Here is a 17,989-nt window from a genome sequence, read left to right as displayed (position 1 = left end):
CGGAAGCATCCTGGGGTGCCACAGCTTATGGGAGAGGTGGTATGAGGGGTTCCTCACACAGGTGGCCCTTACAGCAAAGAGGCCAGGACCCTCTCAGGGCTGCACAGTGAGGGCCCCTCGTGGTGGTGGGCACACCCAGGCTGGCCTCTGGCTGATGCAGACAATGAGTCCCCTGCCCACACTACATCCCCTGGCCAAGGACCTCCCAGAAAAGGCCATTCTGTCCCCAGCACATCCCAACTTTGGTTCAGACCTTCCCAAGTCCAGAGTGACTCCAGCCTGGGGACCATTTGCTGTATTCACAAACCCTCTCCCCAGCCCTGCACTGCTGCCCACTATGCTGGCATCATGAGCCACGTGGGGGATGAGGTGCCAGAAGCAGACCTGGAGCAGGGAGAGCCACCCCAGGCTGGCAGGGCCACAGGACCCCGTTTCTACCGGTGCCGTTGCCCCTGCAGGCCTACCTCGGGCGTTTCCAGGACCCACCTTTGCCATCTCCTTGCCTCCACTCACACCTGCCCGTTGGGGATCCCAGGCCGCCACACTCCTCACACTCTGGCCGTCTCTTGCTGACTGCACAGGACAGGGGGCAGCCCGCCTCCTCGGCCACATCTGCAGGTGGCAGACAAGCAGGGTCACAGGGGGTTGGCCTGGGTCCAGCGCCCAGCCAGTGCCCAAGGACAGGGAACAGTACCAGCTGAGCTGCCCCACAGATGGAGCCCAAGTGAACTGGAGTGGCAGACCCAGGGCAGCAAAGCCAGTGCCAGGAGCACAGGGCACAGGGCAGGGTATAGGACATCATGGTCACAAAGCGGGGGTCACCTGGGCTGGGGTAAGTACAGGAGGAAGGATGTGAGAGCAGCCAGATTCGGCCAACGACGCTGAGGACGCCCTGTGGGACCTGCATTTCAGATACACAATGAATGGCATGAATGGCAGCTGCTCAGCATGTTCCTAAGAGGGCATGGATGGGCCTGGAGGTGTGTCTTTCGAGAAGCTGCAAAGGTTGCATGGAACACACCTATACCAAAAAACTGCTTGTTGTTTACCCAAAATTCAAATTTAACCAAGGTCCTGTATGGTATCTGGAAGGGACAACCATTTATTGCTGGGTCACTCAGGGTAAAGCTGGTCCATGCCTTCCCCACTCCCCAGCTAAGCCTTGCACCTGTACTGTTTTTCTCAAAGGGCAGCAGGCCCAGGCTCCGGAAGCCCCCAGGTCTCCAACCCATTCCTTCCTGGAGCAGGCACTCACACGACCCCTCCACCGTGACAAGCAGCTGGGCCTGGGCCTGCCTGGAGGTCTGATGGTCGGTGGCCACCACCATGTAGTGAAGCTCAGCACACTTGGGCCGTCGCAGGGCCTTGGTGTCGTTCACAAACAGGATCCCCGAGGTGTCCTCAGGCGAGGTGACCACCCCTAGCGTGCTGCAGTTGGCGCCGGAGGAATGCAGCTCATACTGGACATTGATGCCACTGAACGCCTGGCAGTTTTCCACACAGACTTTCCCGATCTAGGGGGGCACAGGGGAACACTTTAACCAGGCCGCTGGACCGGCCTGCAGTGGCCTGAGGGTAGAGGTTCCCACACAGCCTGAGTTCTGGAATAGCCCCCAACTGAACCTGGAGACAGCAGCCCCCCTGAGCACCCTGTCCTCCATCCCCTCAGCGCCTGCAGACCCACCCACCTGCCGCGGCCCTGCCCTGCCCAGTTTCACTCAGGCCACATGTCACCAGCTGCCTCTGTTCCTGGGAGCTGGAGGTCAAAGCAACCCAGGGCCTCCAGGTTCAGTTTGGTGGCAGGAAAAGCCCCAGGCAGGCCCTGACTTAACCCTTTATTCTCCTTTTCTCCCTCACTCAGACACCAAGGCCACCAGAATGTCTCCCACGCTCCTCCCCAGATGCTCCCAGCTGCCCCAGCAGTGCTCTGGGCACCCCTTGCTCCTCCCTCAGTGCACAGGGTTTAGAGGTCCACCCTGCCCTGGTGTCCCCTGGTCAGAACACTGAACCCCAGCCACAACACTCGGGAGCATGGTTGCCCCAGCCCATGCAGGACCAAGGGGCCTCCCTGTGACTTTGACTAGAGCCCCTGGGAAAGGGGGGCCTCTTCTCCTGGGGATGCCAGGTCCTGGAGCCAGGCAGCTGAATTCTTTCAGCCTCATGGCAACTCTTGCGGTTGCTTGAAACCAAGAGTTCCACAGATGGTGAGACAGGGGCCAGCCAGAGTAGGGCCGGGCTCTCCCAGGCCCATGTGACCACAGCAAAAACCAGCCTCCTGGGCCTCCTCACTTTCCCCTACAAAGCCCACTTCCAAATTCTCTTGTGACTCTCCAAATTGTCCAGGGTTCCTGTCCTTAATTCACAGCTTTACAAACTGGGGAGAGGGGTGAGACCACAGTGAGGCTGAGGCTGGACTGGGATTCAGGCCCTCATTGTTCCTGAGCCTCACAGAGGGCAGGTGACTCACCTCCAGCAAAACCTGCTCCTGCCCCGCCCCCGTGAGACCCCCAGGTCCCTCTGCCTTGTCGCCCCTCCGTCTCTGATCCCTCTCCTATTAAAGACCAAGGGGATGGTCGGGGAGCTTGGATATGTCCAAGGGTGGGCTCCCTTGTGGGCTGGACACAGGTGGCTGACAGGAGCTGATGTGGGCACAGAACCACCTGAAAGAACTGGCCAATGGCCCTCTGAAGAGGAGGCGCTGCGGGCTGCTCTGCGAGGGAGAGCGGCATGTGAGACCATGCATGCTGCAGTTTCAGGTCAACTTAATAAGTGCTTACGAGAAACATCCCAGAAAGAACGCCATGACGTGCAACACTGGTATCTACGGGCAGAAGGGATCACGCCTCATGCCTCATCTTCTTTAATGAGTATTTATTACTTTTATGTTTTCTCTTTCTAATCATTATTTTCCAAAGAGAAATATAAATGTACGCTTTTTAGCAAACCTAGTTACAAAAGGTAGAAAGTGGAAGCGTTTTCTGCCTCCCCCTGGGGGCATGACTGTGGACAGCAGTATGATCTCTGCACACTTGCAGATCCGCGTCAGGGAAGATCTACTTTTGCACACAGGGAGTCACATGGGACCAACATCTCTGCAAGCCACTCTCACTTACCAATTTACCAGGAAGATTTTTCCAAGTCACCATATATGTAGATTTACCCAGTACTGCTCTTGCATTTTTGAAAAAACATTTTAAAGATACCAAGAATGGAAAGGGGGAAAAAAGAGAGGCCCAAGGAGCCCCTAGCCCTGCCCACTGTGAGCTCTCCCAGACCTCTTCTGCGCACCCAGCTGTAACCCTGGGTTCAGGACTCCACCCAGTCTACTCTGTGCTGGTTGGGCCAAGAGGCAGTGTCACCTGCCTCCCTGTGTCCCTTGGCCCTTCAATCTTTCCCAGACGGGCAGTGGGTGTGGGCTCACCTGGGCAAATCGACGAGCCCTCCTACTCACAGAGAGGGAGTAGCTACTGGGCAGGTGCAGGCTGACCGGCAGCACCGACACGTTGAAGTGGAGCAAGAGGACGCCCGTTCCTGGGCCCTGGAAGTCCGAGTCATTGACCAGCACAGCCAGCTGCATGGTGCGGTTCTCCGAGATGGAGAGGTTCCGATTGAGAACCAGCCCTGCAGGTGGGGGCACAATGACCACCGAGCTGCTCTGGCTGCTTCCTCATATGTAGCACACCTCTTCCCAGACACAGCCCTGCATACACACTGGTGCAAACATGCACTTTCACATGTACAGTGCCATGCGACCAGCCTGGGGCTGGTCCTAAGTTAGCACCAATGTTCAAATGTTGGGATTTGCTGAACTGAAAGTCCAGGGAACCCTTCTCAGTTTGAGGCAGCCTGTGTGTGTGTGCATGTGCATGCACTGTATGAGGTGTCTGTGTGTATGATATGCTTGTGTGGTAGGCGTGTATGTGGTATGTGTAAGTGTGTAGTATGCATGTGTGTGGTGTCTGTGCATAGGGTATTTGTGCCTGTATGTATGGGGTGTTTGTGTATAGAGTTGTAAACTAAAACTAAAATCTTAAGTCCCCAGACCAACTGAATAGATCCTCTCTTGGCCAAGAGGACACCAGAAAAACCTTAAAAACAGAATTCCGGGCCATGACAGGAAGGCAGGGTGGACTTGCCTTATTAGGCCCTCTTCCTTCTGGAGTTTGGACACGACTGACCGTCATTAACATTAAAACAGAGATCATAAGACTGACAGAACAGACTCTTTGTGGCAGTAAGATACCAAATTATAAACAGGACCTAAGGCCATGCCAGGCAAGGGTTAAGTGACACCCTACAAACCATAACATTGGTTTTCTTTTTTGAGACAGAGTCTTGCTCTGTTGCATCTCATTGCAGCCTGAACCGCCCAGGCTCCAGCCATCCTCCCACCTCAGCCTCCCAGGTTCCTGGAATCCAGGCATGTGCCACCACGCCTGGCTAATTTTTCATATTTTTTTGTAGAGACAGGGTTTCACCATGTTGCCCAGGCTGGTCTTGAACTCCTGGACTCAAACAATCCATCTGCTTCAGTCTCCCTGAAGTGCTGGGATTATAGGTGTGAGCCACTATGCCTGGCCCATAAAATCTTGTTAAAAACCATTTTTTTTTTTATTACCCAGGTATAACGCAGTTTACTTTCCATCCTGACCCTGTATAGCATCACGCAACACATAGCAGGCCTCGTTAACATTCCTTTGTACTGACCTGAAGTCTTTAGGCAAAGCTTAACTCTTTCAACCAACTGTAAATTAAAGAATCTCTGCATGTACCTCTAACCTGTAAGCCACTGCTTTAAGATACCCTGCATTTTGGGGTCCAACCAATGCATACCTTCCAAATGTTGATTTATGTCCTTGCTTGTAACTCCTGTCTCCCTAAAATGTATAAAAGCAAACTGTAACCCCACCACCTTGGACCTGGGGACCACTTACTCAAAGTTTCTTGGGTTTGTGTTTTCTCCAGGCTGTGGTCACTCATCCTGGCTCAGAATAAACCTCTTTAAAATGTTTTACAGAGTTTCGTTTTTTGGGGGTAACAGGGTGTGTGTGTGCATGTGTGTGTGTGTGTGTGTGTGTGACATGGGGGCTTAAAGGTCTGCATTACCAAGGCCCTGGGAAGAACATGCTAGAGCCCTCCAGACAGCTCCCCCAGAGCATGGCAGAACTCCCCTCCACTGCAGGAGCCTCCAGCAGACCCAATGACCCTGCAGGCCAAGCCTTGGAAGTCATCGCCCGTGTACCTGCCGTGTGCTGCCGCTCTGGTTCTCATGTGGTGGAAACAAAGATGGGAGGGGCACTCCGGCAGACAGGGTGTTCAGTGCCAGGGTAAGGAGGCTGTCTCCCTTCTGACAAGTGGGGCCTCCATAGGCTTGGTGAGGTGGGGAGGACTGAGGAATGAACAGGACCAGGCCAGGCAGAAAGGGACGAAGGACCCACGGCCCGGGGTTCCCCCAGACACAGACCCCAAATGCAGGTGGTTTATTTGGAAGGCGATCCCAGGAGAAATCAGCAGGAGGTGGGGGAGGGAGGCAGGAAGCAAGGCCTCAGCTGAAAGGTGCCCTGCAAGCAGGTGAGCATGGTGGTACATGTCAGGAGTCAGGCAGGACAATGGGCTCAGAAGCCCTGACCTGGCTCGGGGCTGCTTCTGTACACCAGACTGTTTAGCAGAGAGCTGATAAGGCTGGAGCAATAATCCCTAAGCATTTGAGACACCTTAGGGGCAATGATGGAGTGCCAGGGGTGGGAGGAAAGCCTCAGGTGACATGTGTGTTTGCAATCAGTGGTGAGCCCTGTCGAGGTCAGCATGGGGGTGTGGTAGGGCCCTGCCAGGGTTGGCCATGGGGCAGCTCAGGGAGAGAGGACCCATGGTGAAAGCCCTGCTGGTGGCTGGAGGGCAGGCCTGGCAGAGACACAGGAAGTGCTTCGCAGAGGGTGGAGGGGAAGTGGCTTGGGCCACAGAGGGACATGCCAGGTGTGCATGTGTGTGGGGTGCTGCTTGCCCACGAAGAGCGAGCACCTCATTTCCTGGGGGCCCAGCCAGGCCATGCCACCAGCCCCTCTTACTATAGTCATGTACGGTCGCCCGCACGAAGCTGCCGTTGGCCTGGACCGAGGTCTCGTTGGGCCAGTGCTCCACCCGGAAGGTCTGCTGGGTCCAGGTGTCCCTGGGGAGCAGCGTGCTTGTGTACCGCCTCACCAGCTCCCCTGACGCAGGTACCACGTCTGCATCGAAGACACGCAGAGTGGCCACTATGGTGTCCTGCAGGATGCAGAGGGCGTTGGTCGGTGCAGGTTTGAGAGTAGCCCCTCAGACCCCCCAAAACCAGAGACCTCAGGATGCTGCACGTCCCACACAGCCCACAGACGGACCAGGCGTGTGTTGTCAGAGCCCGGTCTGGGGACTGTCTGACCTAGATTCAAGTTCCTCTGGGTTCACTGGCCAGCCTGGCCCAGTCACCTTCCTTGAGCCACTGACCCTCGCCTGTGTAACAAGTGCAATGTAGACCTCTTATAAGGAGAATTACAGCTGATGCCCAGGCACCCTGCTGGCAGGTCCCATCAAGGTCCCTAGAGAGCAGAATGAGCACCTCCACTCTCCCCTGAGGAAGCTGGGCCCTACAGGGTGAAGGTCAGGTCAAGGTCACACAGGAACAGATGGCAGAGCCGAGATCCGAGGCCAGGTCTACATCAAAGCGCTCTGCTCGAAGCATCCTCCTCCCCCAGGCTGGAGGGGGTTGTGAGGAAAGCCGCTGGGCACCTGGGATGGCTCTGCCCACCAGGCCTCTGCTGTCACCCCTAGGCGGCCCAGGGAGGCCCACACAGCCTTTACTCATAAGGGGTACTTTCGGTCAGACCTCCTTTCCCTGCCAAACCTGCACGTGGTGTGCCCAGAGAAGCGGGACAAGGCAACGCACTACCTCAGTCCCCACGCCCTCTCCCACGGCCCCGGCGGAGTGGGCCGGTTGCAGGAAGGCCTGAGGCTCAGCAGGTGGCGGTGGCGCTCCACCAGCGCGAACCGGAGAGGGGCGGGGCGGGGCGGGGTCGGCCCGGCGGCGCCGGAGGTGATCCGCCTTCCTGTCCCTTTCCAATCCCCGGCACCGCTCCTGGGGACTCAAGGGCCCTCCCGTTGGGGGCTGACTGCTGGTGGGAGGGAGTGCCCTCCCGGCAGATGCTCCCCGCCCGGGCAGCGCGCCGCACCCGCCTGCAGCGGCACAAGTGTGCCCCAGACGCGAGCCCTCGGGCCTCATCCTGGTCAGTCCCAGATTGGGCACCCAGGGTTCACAGTCTCCCGAAGCAAGGCCCCGCTGGGTGCTGACAGGACTCCCCCTTCTTCTCCCCCTAGGACAGAGGGGGCCGACGGAGACGAAGGACAAATGAACGCGTGAATGGTCGGCCACGATTGGGTGGCTACACGGACACTAAACCGACAGAGAAACGAACAGCAGCGGGAGACAGACACTGGGTAGACCACAGCACGCGCGGACAAGCACCTCCTTCCGCTTGAACTCCACCACGGCGCTGGCGGTGTCGACGCCCGCGGGGAATGTGGGCGCCGAGTCGTCCTCGTCGTACACGGTCACCGGGAAGGGCACCATTACCACCTCCTCGCGCGCGCCGGCGTGCACGGTGCACACGGCCACCAGCTCGTACTTCTCCCGCTGCTCGCGGTCCAGGGCCCAGCGCGTGCTCACCTCCAGGCTGTCCGGGGCGCAGCGGAAGGGCAGACCCTCACCTGCGCACCAAGCAGACAGGGGCCCCGCGTGATCGCCAGCCGGGACCGGGCCAGCCGCCTTTCACGGGAAGGGGGCTCTGCGGTCAGAGCGGGGCGCACACCGCACGCCAGCCGAGGACCCAGGCCTCCCCTCCTCCGCTCCACAGGTGAGCGCAGGGCTCCGAACACGAGTTTGCGCTTACGTCCTGCTGCAGCTGCGTCCTCACTCGTGCTGGTGGGGAAGAGCGAAGAGCGGGGATCAGCACCCTGAGCAACCGGTAGGGACTGGGACACTCCTCTGTCCACCTGGCCTCGATCAGAAGTGGCCTTGTGTGGGGAAGGGTGACTCCGGCTCAGACCAAGCTGCACGGCAGCCCTAGAGAGCCAGCTACTGGCCCTGGCTGCCGGGGGTTTTTTTTTTTTTTTTTTTTTTTTTTTGACTGAGTCTCGTTCTGTTGCCCAGGCGGGAGTGCAGGGGCGCCATCTCGGCTCACTGCAACCTCTGCCTCCCGGGTTCAGGCGATTCTCCTGCCTCAGCCTCCCGGGTAGCTGGGACTACAGGCGCCCGCCACCACGCCCGGCTAATTTTTGTATTTTTAGTAGAGACGGGGTTTCACCATAGTGGTGACTTTGGCTGCTTTTTAAAAAATGTTAGGTTTTTTTTCAATTATGTATGTGTTCATTTTAGAGAACGTGAAAAATAAAGCCACGATTCTACCACTTGAAAACAAACACGGTAGACATCTGGGGTATGATGTGACATTAACGCATAATGATTTCTGACCGCCTAGTGTGCATCTCCACTCTACAACTCCTTGTCCAGTGCGTCGCCAGGCTGGTCATCCTTTGAAGGCCGGATGTTGAGGCAAAAGCGCATGCTCCGTGCCCTGCACTGCAGCTCGCGCTCTACATCGCCCCTGAAGCAGGGCCAGGAACCACAACACACTCTTCAGTGAGCCTGCCCTCGATCCGTCCTCCAGAAATAATCCAGAAATAATCCAGAAAAGGGGGCATGCTGAAGGCGGAAGGTCACTGCTGAAGACTCCACAGCCAACCCCAAGGAGGAGGGGGCAACTCCACAAGCCTCCCAGGCAGAACCATGCCTTGCGCATGAACTACACATGTGGGAAATGCTTATCATATAATGCTTTCCTCTGTCAAGTGTGATTACGAAAAGAACCCCACTAAACTAAATTTAATGACATAATTTTTAGTGGAAAAGGGCGGCATGCAAAAAACCAAATGCTTCATCAACAATCTAGTTCAAAGACATCTATTCCTGCCCCAGAGAATGAAAGGAATCTGGGGAAGCATGAGTGATGGCTTTTCTTCCTTTACTGAGATTTTAATATTCTTGTGATGTTTGTGTGATAAAGTTAGTGTGAATGGAGGACACACTTACCAGGGGTGCAGCCTGTGACCTGGTTGAGCCCCACTTCCTGACTTTCAGATGGTCAAATGGGGCCTCCCTACACTGGGTCAGCTGCCTTCTCCCCTCTCCGCTGGGATCCAGCTCATCCCACCCCCTGACTGGCGGCAGCTGCCTGCTTCTTGCCATGCCTGGGCTTACACCCGCATCTCGGCATCACAACCCACATACTCCTGTTCAGAGGTTTCTCCTGTAGCCTTCTGATTGTCACCCAGCTTCACCCCTGAATCTTCCCACCCCAAACCATTCCTAACATAGCAGTCTGACTAATCCTTTTAAAACTAAGACAGGTCCTGCCAGCACTCCGTCCCTCCAAAGTCTTCCATAGCTCCCCATGTTCCTCTGGAGAAGGCCCTGAAAGCTGCTCCCAGACCTGCCCCCTGTCCCAGAACTATTCTGCCCTATCGGCCTCAGCTCTTCCCTGTAGCTCAGTGCACTCCAGGCACACGAGGGTCACACTGTGGTGCCCTCCAAGGGGCTAGGCCTGCGTACCCAGCACCCTCCCACCTTTGCTCTGCTAGCCCCCACCCTGACCACCCAATTTACGATGGAGGAATGGAGGTCTCCTCCTCTGTTCCCCTCTTCCTCAGCGTTTCCCTCTTCCCAGTTTCCTAGTTTCTGGAAGCTAGCTCCTTCCAGAAGCCACCCGGTTTCCTTGGCATGCTCAGACGCTCTGTCTGCCCCACAAGAATGAAAGCTGCAGGCAGGCAAGATTCCAACCTGTTGTGTTCATTGTTATATCATTAGCTCCTAGAACAGTACCTGGCCCCTGGCAGGCATGCAAGAGGTACTTCTGGAATATTGAATGAACTGATGGCATGGAGGTGAAGAATAAACCAGATGGCCTGTGTCAAGGGCTCACAGAGCAAGCCCAGCAGTAGCAGGCACTGTGGGGTGGCCCCACAAGGTCGGCACTCACCCTCCAGGAGCCTGTAGGCCACGCTGATGTTGGGGCACAAGAACTGCACAGGCAGCAGGCGGAACTGGTGGAAGGTGCCTGGGGGTCGGTTCTCCCGAATGCGGAAGGAGGGCCTTGTCTCTGGGAAGCAGAGCTCCCGGGGCTTGAGAGAGGTGCAAGCTGGAAAGGAGGTGTTGAAGAAGGAGAAGTACACGCGGGCACAGCCTGGCCACTGGCACTCGCCCTCACGAAGGGACGTGGGTGACAGGAATACCTTGAGGTAGACGGTGAGCAGGGGGAAGCCGCGGTCTGCAGAGAGAAGTCAGGTCTGTGGGGGCGTCGGCCACACCTGCCAGGCAGTCGGGAATGGGGAGGAGGCAGGAGCTCCAGGGCTGGTGTAAACCCTGGTCCCCACCAAGGTCCACAAAGCTCAGCCTGGTGTTCCAGCTCTGCCTGCTACCTCCTTACCTCTGCTGCACGGCCCTGCAGCCCAGAGTACCAGTGCCCCACAGGCCTAGCTCTCATCATTCAGTTTTCAGCTTAGAGGCCCCTTCCTCAGGGAGGTGTGCTGAGCACTGGGTCTAAGGCTCCCCAACTCTGACGCTGGCAACTTCTCCAGTAAGGAGTGACCAGTGCCCCCCCCCACACCCTCCCCAGGAGGTTTGGACTGGCCATAGGCATACTTCCACAACGCCTAGAGGGGGGCATTTCCGGCAAGTTCTATCACCCACTGTGTCACAACCATTTCAGCTGGGCTGCGAGGGCTTTCCCAGCCTCCATCTCAGCCCTAGGTGGGCAGCTGCTCCTCACAGCTGCTCTTCCCATATTCTCTGGCATTCTCTTTACTTTTTGCTAGCCTGTAGCCTGTGCCTCATTGCTCCAATCCCCTGTTGTAATTAATTCTTTACATAAACTTTCCCTGTTAAATTACGCTGTGGTTTCTTCCTCAACAGGAACTGGCTGTGCATGAAGCCTCTCCCCACCTTGGAGGGCTTAGGCCTCCTAGGAAACCCAGGCCCAGGGCAAATTCCATGCTGGCTCCCTCCCAGGGACTCCTGTTCCTCAAGCTCCACCCTAGGGGAGCAGGATGAAGAGGGCAGCAACTAAGCGCATGGAACCACGACCTGTCTCAGATGCCGCCTCCTCCAGGAACTGCCTGGGCTGTGCTAGAGGGAGCTGCCCACCCAAGCCCCCTCCCTCCCCTGCACCCTGGCTGTCCCTGGCAGACAGATCAGTCACTCTGCCTGGGTAGGGCAGGGATGCCTGCTCTGCATTCACAGCCCGAGGTTTGCCTCTCCCCAGCAGCAGGGCTCAGGGTAGTTGTGAGGGCTGTGAGAGTCGTGGCCCTGGAGGGGTGCTGGGGATGGGAACTACCAGGTGACCGTTTCCTGTCACAGGGGCTCTGCTTCCCCTCCACACCCCTCCCATTACCAATGTCACATGTGGCCATGACTCTGGCTCTGACTGCTCCTCTTTCCTCCCTGGACACCTGGGACAGGCTCAAGTCCCTGCCAGGTACAAGGGCAGCCAGCTGCCGATAAGAAGTCAGGCTTTCCTTGGGAACTGCCGCTTCTCCAGAGAGTTGCAGGTCATTTGCTAAATCAAAACCTTGGGATTTTTCTAGTCCCATTTACTCCCTCTCTTGAAACCTCCTAATCCTTTTTAGCGCCACTGGAAGAGGGATTCGGGTCTGGCAGAAGAGTGTACCCAGATGATTCCTGTGTGTCTCCAAACTCCTACAGCCTCAGGCAGCCCTGAAGCTTGTCCTGGCTTCTCTCCAGGCTGGACACAGAGGCAGGCCAGCCTCACCTAACCCCTGACACCTTCCACAGCAGAGGTGGTGGGGGAGCCACCCTGAGCCTCAGTGCCAGTGGCTGTGATGAGGGCGGCTTGAGGAAGGGGTGGGGCGGGGCACAGGGGTGGGTGTTGGGGCGGCTCCCTTACTGCGGCCACTGAGCTTCTCCCAGGAGCTGCGGTCCAGGCTCTGATTAAGGTAGAGGAGGCCGGTGTGCTCCTGGATGCCGATCCAGTTGTTCTCATGCAGCCGTGTGCGGTACGTGCCGTAGAGGTGCTGGCCCAGGCGGAAGCTGGGCACCTCCTCAGGGGCGTCCCGCAGGGCGTGAACGTACAGCAAGGGTGTGCCAGCCGGCTGGTCCACATACAGCTTCTCCCAGTAAGCATCCCTTGAGAAGTAGAGGCCCAATGCCACTGTGGGAAGTAGGGAAGTGAGTGAGGGATGGTGAGGATAAGGCTTCTTCAAGGACACACACACACACACAAAAAATCATTAACTTAAAATTCTGATCTTAGCAGGAGTTTTTCATCTCTGTTCCTGATAACATGAACACTCAATTATTTGTATAGTTACACACGGGCTAGAAAAAAACTGCTTTAAAATAGAAAAAGAGAAGGAAACAGGGGAGGCAGTATCCTCAATGACAAGCCTATTCTCAATCATCCAAGCCGGAAGGGTGCCCGAACCATACAGAGTTCTCAACAGATCACCCAGAGCCAGAGTGTTCAAGGGCAGGTGACACTGCCAGCCACACAGGGCAGGCAACAGTTGCCAACAAATGAAGAAAGCACTTTATAGGAAAGTCGTAAGTCTTTATCTAAACATACGCCTACCATATGACCCTGCAATTCCACTCCATTCATCCAAGAAAAGTGAAAACATACGTCTATCAAATGCCATAGTTGGAACTGGAAGGATGATTCATAGAAGCCAAGAGCCTAGAGGCCCTTCAGCAGGTGGATGGACAGGCAGACCATGATCCAGCCACACCACAGAATCCTGCCCAGCAATGAAAAAGGATGAACTATGGATACACACGAACACCTGGATGGGTCACACACACACATACTATGCCAAGGTGAGGAAGCCAGGCAGAGGAGAGCACACATGGCACGATTCTGGATGGATATTAGGCAATGGATCAGACTGGCTGCCTGTGGCAGGCAGGGGTGTGGGGGAGGTGGACAGATTGGGAAGGGACACAGGGCACTTTCTGGGGAAGGTCCCATATCCTGAGAGGGGTGCAGATCATGCAGGTATATTCGTTTGTCTGCGTTGTACAGCTAAGGTCCGTGCATCTTATCTATGTAGTATTTATTTATTTATTTATTTTTGATATGGAGTTTTGCTCTTATTGCCCAGGCTGGCATCTTATCTATGTAATTTTTAATATTTATTTATTTATTTATTTTTGATATGGAGTTTTGCTCTTGTTGCCCAGGCTGGAATGCAATGGCGCGATCTCGGCTCATCACAACCTCCACCTCCCAGGTTCAAGTGATTCTCCTGCCTCAGCCTCCCGAGTAGCTGGGATTACAGGCATGCACCACCATGTCTGGCTAATTTTGTATTTTCTTAGTAGAGATGGGGTTTCTCCATGTTGGTCAGGCTGGTCTCGAACTCTCGACCTCAGGTGATCCACCCACTTTGGCCTCCCAAAGTGCTGGGATTACAGGTGTGAGCCACCGCGCCCGGCCTATCTATATAATTTTTACCTAAATAACTGAAAAACGAATCACTGAGGGTGCTGCGGACAGAGGCGTAGCTTCCTCGGAGAAGGCAGGATGTTGGGCTCGGCTGTGGCCGGGTGAGCCCAAGCAGGAGTGCAGTGCACTACACTGCTGACTGTGTGTGGCCAACATTTCCCACAGTAGAAAGCTTTTAAAATAGTTTTTGGAACTCATGTACATTGTTGGAGAGAATGGAAAATAATATACAGTTATGTCATGAAAAGCAAGAAGGTAGTTCCCAGAAACTTAAAAATTGAATTACCATATGATCCAGAAATCCCACTTCTGGGTACATATGCAAAAGAATTGAAAGCCAGGTCTCAAAGAGATATTTACACTCCCATGTTCACAACAGCACTATTCAAGATAGACAAAAGGTGGAAGCAACCCCAGTGGCCATCGATGGATGAATGGATGAACAAAACATGGTCTACACATACAATGGAATATTCAATCTTAGAAAGTAGGCAAATCTGGCCGGGCGCAGTGGCTCACGCCTGTAGTCCTAATACTTTGGGAGGCTGAGGTGGGTGGATCAGTTGAGGTTGGGAGTTCAAGACCAGCCTGGTCAACATGGTGAAACCCCCGTCTCTACTAAAAATACAAAAATTAGCTAGGCGTGATGGCGGGCATCTATAATCTCAGCTACTTGAAAGGCTAAGCCAGGAGAATGGCTTGAACCCGCAAGGCGGAGGTTGCAGTGAGCCAAGATTGTACCATTGCACTCCAGCCTGGACAACAGAGCAAGACCCGTCTCAGAGAAAAAAAAAAAAAAAGGAGGGAAATCCTGACACAGGCTATTAACATTGATAACCCTTGAGCACATTATGCTAAGTGAAATAAGCCCATTGCAAAAGGATGAACACTGCATGATTCCACTTACGTAAGATCCCTAGAGTAGTCAAATTCACAGACACAGAACATAGGATGGTGATTGCTAGGGCTTGAGGGAGACAGGATGGGGACTTAGTGTTTGATAGGGGCAGAGATTAAGTTTGGGAAGATGAAAAGTTCAGGGATGGTGGTGATGTCCCTGAAATGTATGTTTAAAATTAGCTACATTGTAAATCTTATTTTTGTGTATATTTTTCCACAATAATTTATAGTATGAATTTTTTAAAAGATGGATAAATCCGCAAAAATGCTTAAAATGCATTAAGAACCTGCAAATAGACTCTAGAATGCCCAAACAATACCAACATCCAAAGCAGACATTAGGAATACTGCACTTATATGCAATCGATCTCTCTTTTCTGTCAGTTTGCTCCCACCCAGACAGTTGCTGCTTGAGGTCGCTGAGGGGTCTGGAGGGCGGGGCCTGCAGCAGCAGTTGAGAATGCCCCCCGGGGCCACTGGCTCCTCCGGGACACATCTGGGTTTGGGAAACAATCAAATGCCAAGTGGACCCTGGAAGAGAACAGGTGAGACATCTGGAGTCCCATAGTGGGAAAACAGAACAGGAGAAGGGTTCTCTTGAAGTGCTCACTGCACATCAGGAACACTGCTCCCATGACGATGCCCTCAGGGTGGGAGGGGGTGCTGCATTTCTGGTGACAAAGAGGGTGAGAGATTGTAACTCACAGTGGCCTCACAGGGTGAGGAGGGTCCAGATGCCCTGGCCCCTGATAAGCCCCCTCCCAATTCCATGTGGTGTCGTATGTCTGGGCTATCCATGCAGGCGACAGGGTCCGTGTTCTTTTCCCAGAGGGGATGCTAGGGACCTGACTGAGCTCAGGTGGGGAGAGGCAATGCAGCACAGCTGGGTCTAGTTTTCTCTGGGACACACACCTCTGGTCCTGGTCTTCCCAATAAGAACATTTGCACTTGTGCGGTCGTGGGGTGGCTCTGGTGATGCCCAGGCTGCAGAAGAGTGGGCGGGGCCCTGACACCCCATCTGCCGCAGGAGCAGATCCAGTCTGGGAATCCTGCAGGTGCTCCTCTGGGGCCTCCATGATGTGCAAGCACCTTCAGTGGTCCAGGGACTAGACATAAGATAGGTCTGGGCTTCCCAAAGCCCCCACCACAAGACCACATGTGCAGGGGAGAACGGGCCTTTCTGCTCCCATCTGGCAGAGCCCACCCCTACAGGATCATGGGGGGCCCAATCCCAATTGGTCTCCCTGCTGCCAAAAGGGATTTGTGGGTCAGGCAATGATTGCGAGCAGAAACAGACTTAAATGCACTTAAAATGCCTCGCCTCCCAGGTGGTCTCTGCAGCTGGGCACAGCTGTCTTAATGTTCCCGCTTGTCACAAACACTTCTAGATGGAAAAACACATGATCCAAGGTGGGAGAATGAAGGAGGTGGGTGCAGGGCCGGCCTCAGCGAGTGCAGCCTGGGCAGTCCCAGTGGGCCCTGCTCAGACGTCTCATGCTTGGTTTAATGCTCTTTGCTACAGTCTTGAAATTCTTCATAATTCTAGAACAAGGGGCCCACAAATGATGCAGCCAATCGTGGTGAGTCAACCACGGGGGAGAGCCGGGGAAGAGCTGCTGGCATCAGGCACCATCGGGCTGTGCAGACTCTGCAGAACACTGGCCTCCTCTGGGCCTCAGTTTCCCCAGCTTCGAAGTGGGGAAGGCATGCTAAGGAGAGGAGGAACAGCCCGTGCAGGTGTAGGCAGGTGTGCACCTCTGCCCAGGGTTGTATCATCATGAGCCTCTCATTGCAGACTCAGCCACTGGGTACAGATCCCTTCACTGCCCATTTCACAGATAAGAACAGTGAGGCTGGGTGGCGAGAAGCCTGACCAAGTTAAACAGCTGGACACACTGTGAGGCTTTGTGTCTTGGGAGTTAGAATAACAGCTGAGAAAGGGATGGTGGAAGTCAGGCTCCAGCAGGTGCTGAGCCTGCCAGGACACCCAGGGCCCTGCTGGCTGGCTTCCCATCCTGCTGCCACCTTTCTGCCTAGAAGGGCTGGCTGACTGGCCTGTGGACCAAAGTCGGGCCTGTGGGTTGAGACCTACCTCTGGTGAGAGCCACTCCTGGCACCATGGGAAGGTCACCAGCAGGACTTGCAAAGCTTTTCCCACCCCATTGCCTTCAGGGCCCAAATGCCACGTGGAGACAGAATCTTCCCTCACACCTAGCACACAGGTGTCTGCCTGGACAGCTTTGGTTGCCAGGGCTGGGCCCACCCTGTGCTTCTGCAGCACGGCAGTGGCCTGGCACACACCACACCCACCGACGGTGCAAATGGCAGTGTTGCTTGTCTGAGAAACCAAGAGGATTCCCACATCAACCCTCAATGACTCCCCCACCGTGATTCTGGTTCCTCAGGCCAGCTGTACCCTGGCACCATGCAGGATGGGGTGGGGAAAGGTCCTGCTTGCTCACAGCACACCTGCCAAAGACCCAAGTTGCTGCTCACATTCAGAGAGACCTCAGGAACCTTCAAGGCCTGTGTAGTGTGTGTCATGAGTGTGTGTATATGTGTGCATGCACACGGCATGCAGGAGACAGAAAAAGAGATGGAGGCACGCCCACCCAAGACCCCATCTGCTCCCACCCTGCTCACCTCAGCTGAAAAGACTTGGCCCTAGTGTTTGACAGAGTGAAGTGCTAGACTGTTTCCAATGATCCACACTTGGCTGGGCTGTTTAATTTATTCATCTTTGGATGCAGAGGGGACCAGTCCCAAGCCCCCTCGTCCCACACGTGTGCACACACACACCTTGTCAGTCCATACACTCTGTCCAGGTGTGCATGTTCTCCAGGCGGGCCTGAAGCAGGCTACTTTGCAGGCAGCACAAGGCAAAGCTTCATTGGTGGAGGGCTTTGGAGGGATGCTGGGGACAGGCCAGGGCTTGCTCCTGTCTCCAGTTGTTATACCTGCCTTTTCTGAGTCCTGTTGCCCAGCAGCCCACGAGACAGGGTGTGCTCCACCCCAGCGCATGCAATCCCTCGGCACTGATGCAGCCCACACCTGAGCCTAGCCATCAGCTTCCTGCAGCCCTCAGCCTCAGTTCCCATGCCCTGAGGAGAGTTCCTGCCAGACCTGAGCCTGCACAGCACCCCCAGTTGGGCATCCAGCTCCTCCCTCAGGCTCTGACCCCAGCTGGGAAGGGGGTTCCTTCCCTGGTGCCCACCTGCAGCCGAGGGTGCCCCACAGAGCTCTCCCCATCCCTACCCGACCCTCTTTCATCACAGTTTAGTGCCTCTCATGTTACTGCTCCTGTCTCAGGGACCACATGGGGCTGTCTCCTGGTCAGACTCGGGCAGACACACTGCACACATACATTCCTTCTCTCACATACTCATTCTCTCGGATGCATACCATTACACACCACGGGGGCACACAGTTACACACTTGTTCTTCCATATGCTCACACATTATCACACTGCCAATCTGGCTCTAACAAGCACATGCATTCGCTCATACTGGTGCACACCCACTTTCACACACAAGCACACACATTTTCC

The 17,989-nt window shown here is 55.2% G+C and overlaps 1 protein-coding gene across 2 annotated transcripts in view; it reads right to left on the bottom strand.

Annotated features, from left to right (window-relative positions):
• Positions 1–17,989, bottom strand: part of RET (ret proto-oncogene) — a 52,916-nt gene that overhangs the window by 17,539 nt on the left and 17,388 nt on the right. For both annotated transcript variants that reach the window (XM_030940799.1, XM_030940798.1), the window contains exons 2-8: positions 11,985–12,248; positions 10,062–10,349; positions 7,493–7,734; positions 6,066–6,261; positions 3,422–3,621; positions 1,256–1,514; positions 487–612 (exon numbers count right to left, since the gene is read on the bottom strand). In XM_030940799.1, coding sequence (XP_030796659.1) covers positions 487–612; positions 1,256–1,514; positions 3,422–3,621; positions 6,066–6,261; positions 7,493–7,734; positions 10,062–10,349; positions 11,985–12,248 — 1,575 coding nt within the window. The remainder of the gene's footprint in view (positions 1–486; positions 613–1,255; positions 1,515–3,421; positions 3,622–6,065; positions 6,262–7,492; positions 7,735–10,061; positions 10,350–11,984; positions 12,249–17,989) is intronic.

This window comes from Rhinopithecus roxellana, chromosome 11 (assembly GCF_007565055.1).
Source record: "Rhinopithecus roxellana isolate Shanxi Qingling chromosome 11, ASM756505v1, whole genome shotgun sequence".
In the NCBI taxonomy this organism is placed as follows: domain Eukaryota; kingdom Metazoa; phylum Chordata; class Mammalia; order Primates; family Cercopithecidae; genus Rhinopithecus; species Rhinopithecus roxellana.
Note: the sequence above shows the minus strand (reverse complement) of the source record. Positions and strands in the feature narration are given on the sequence as shown.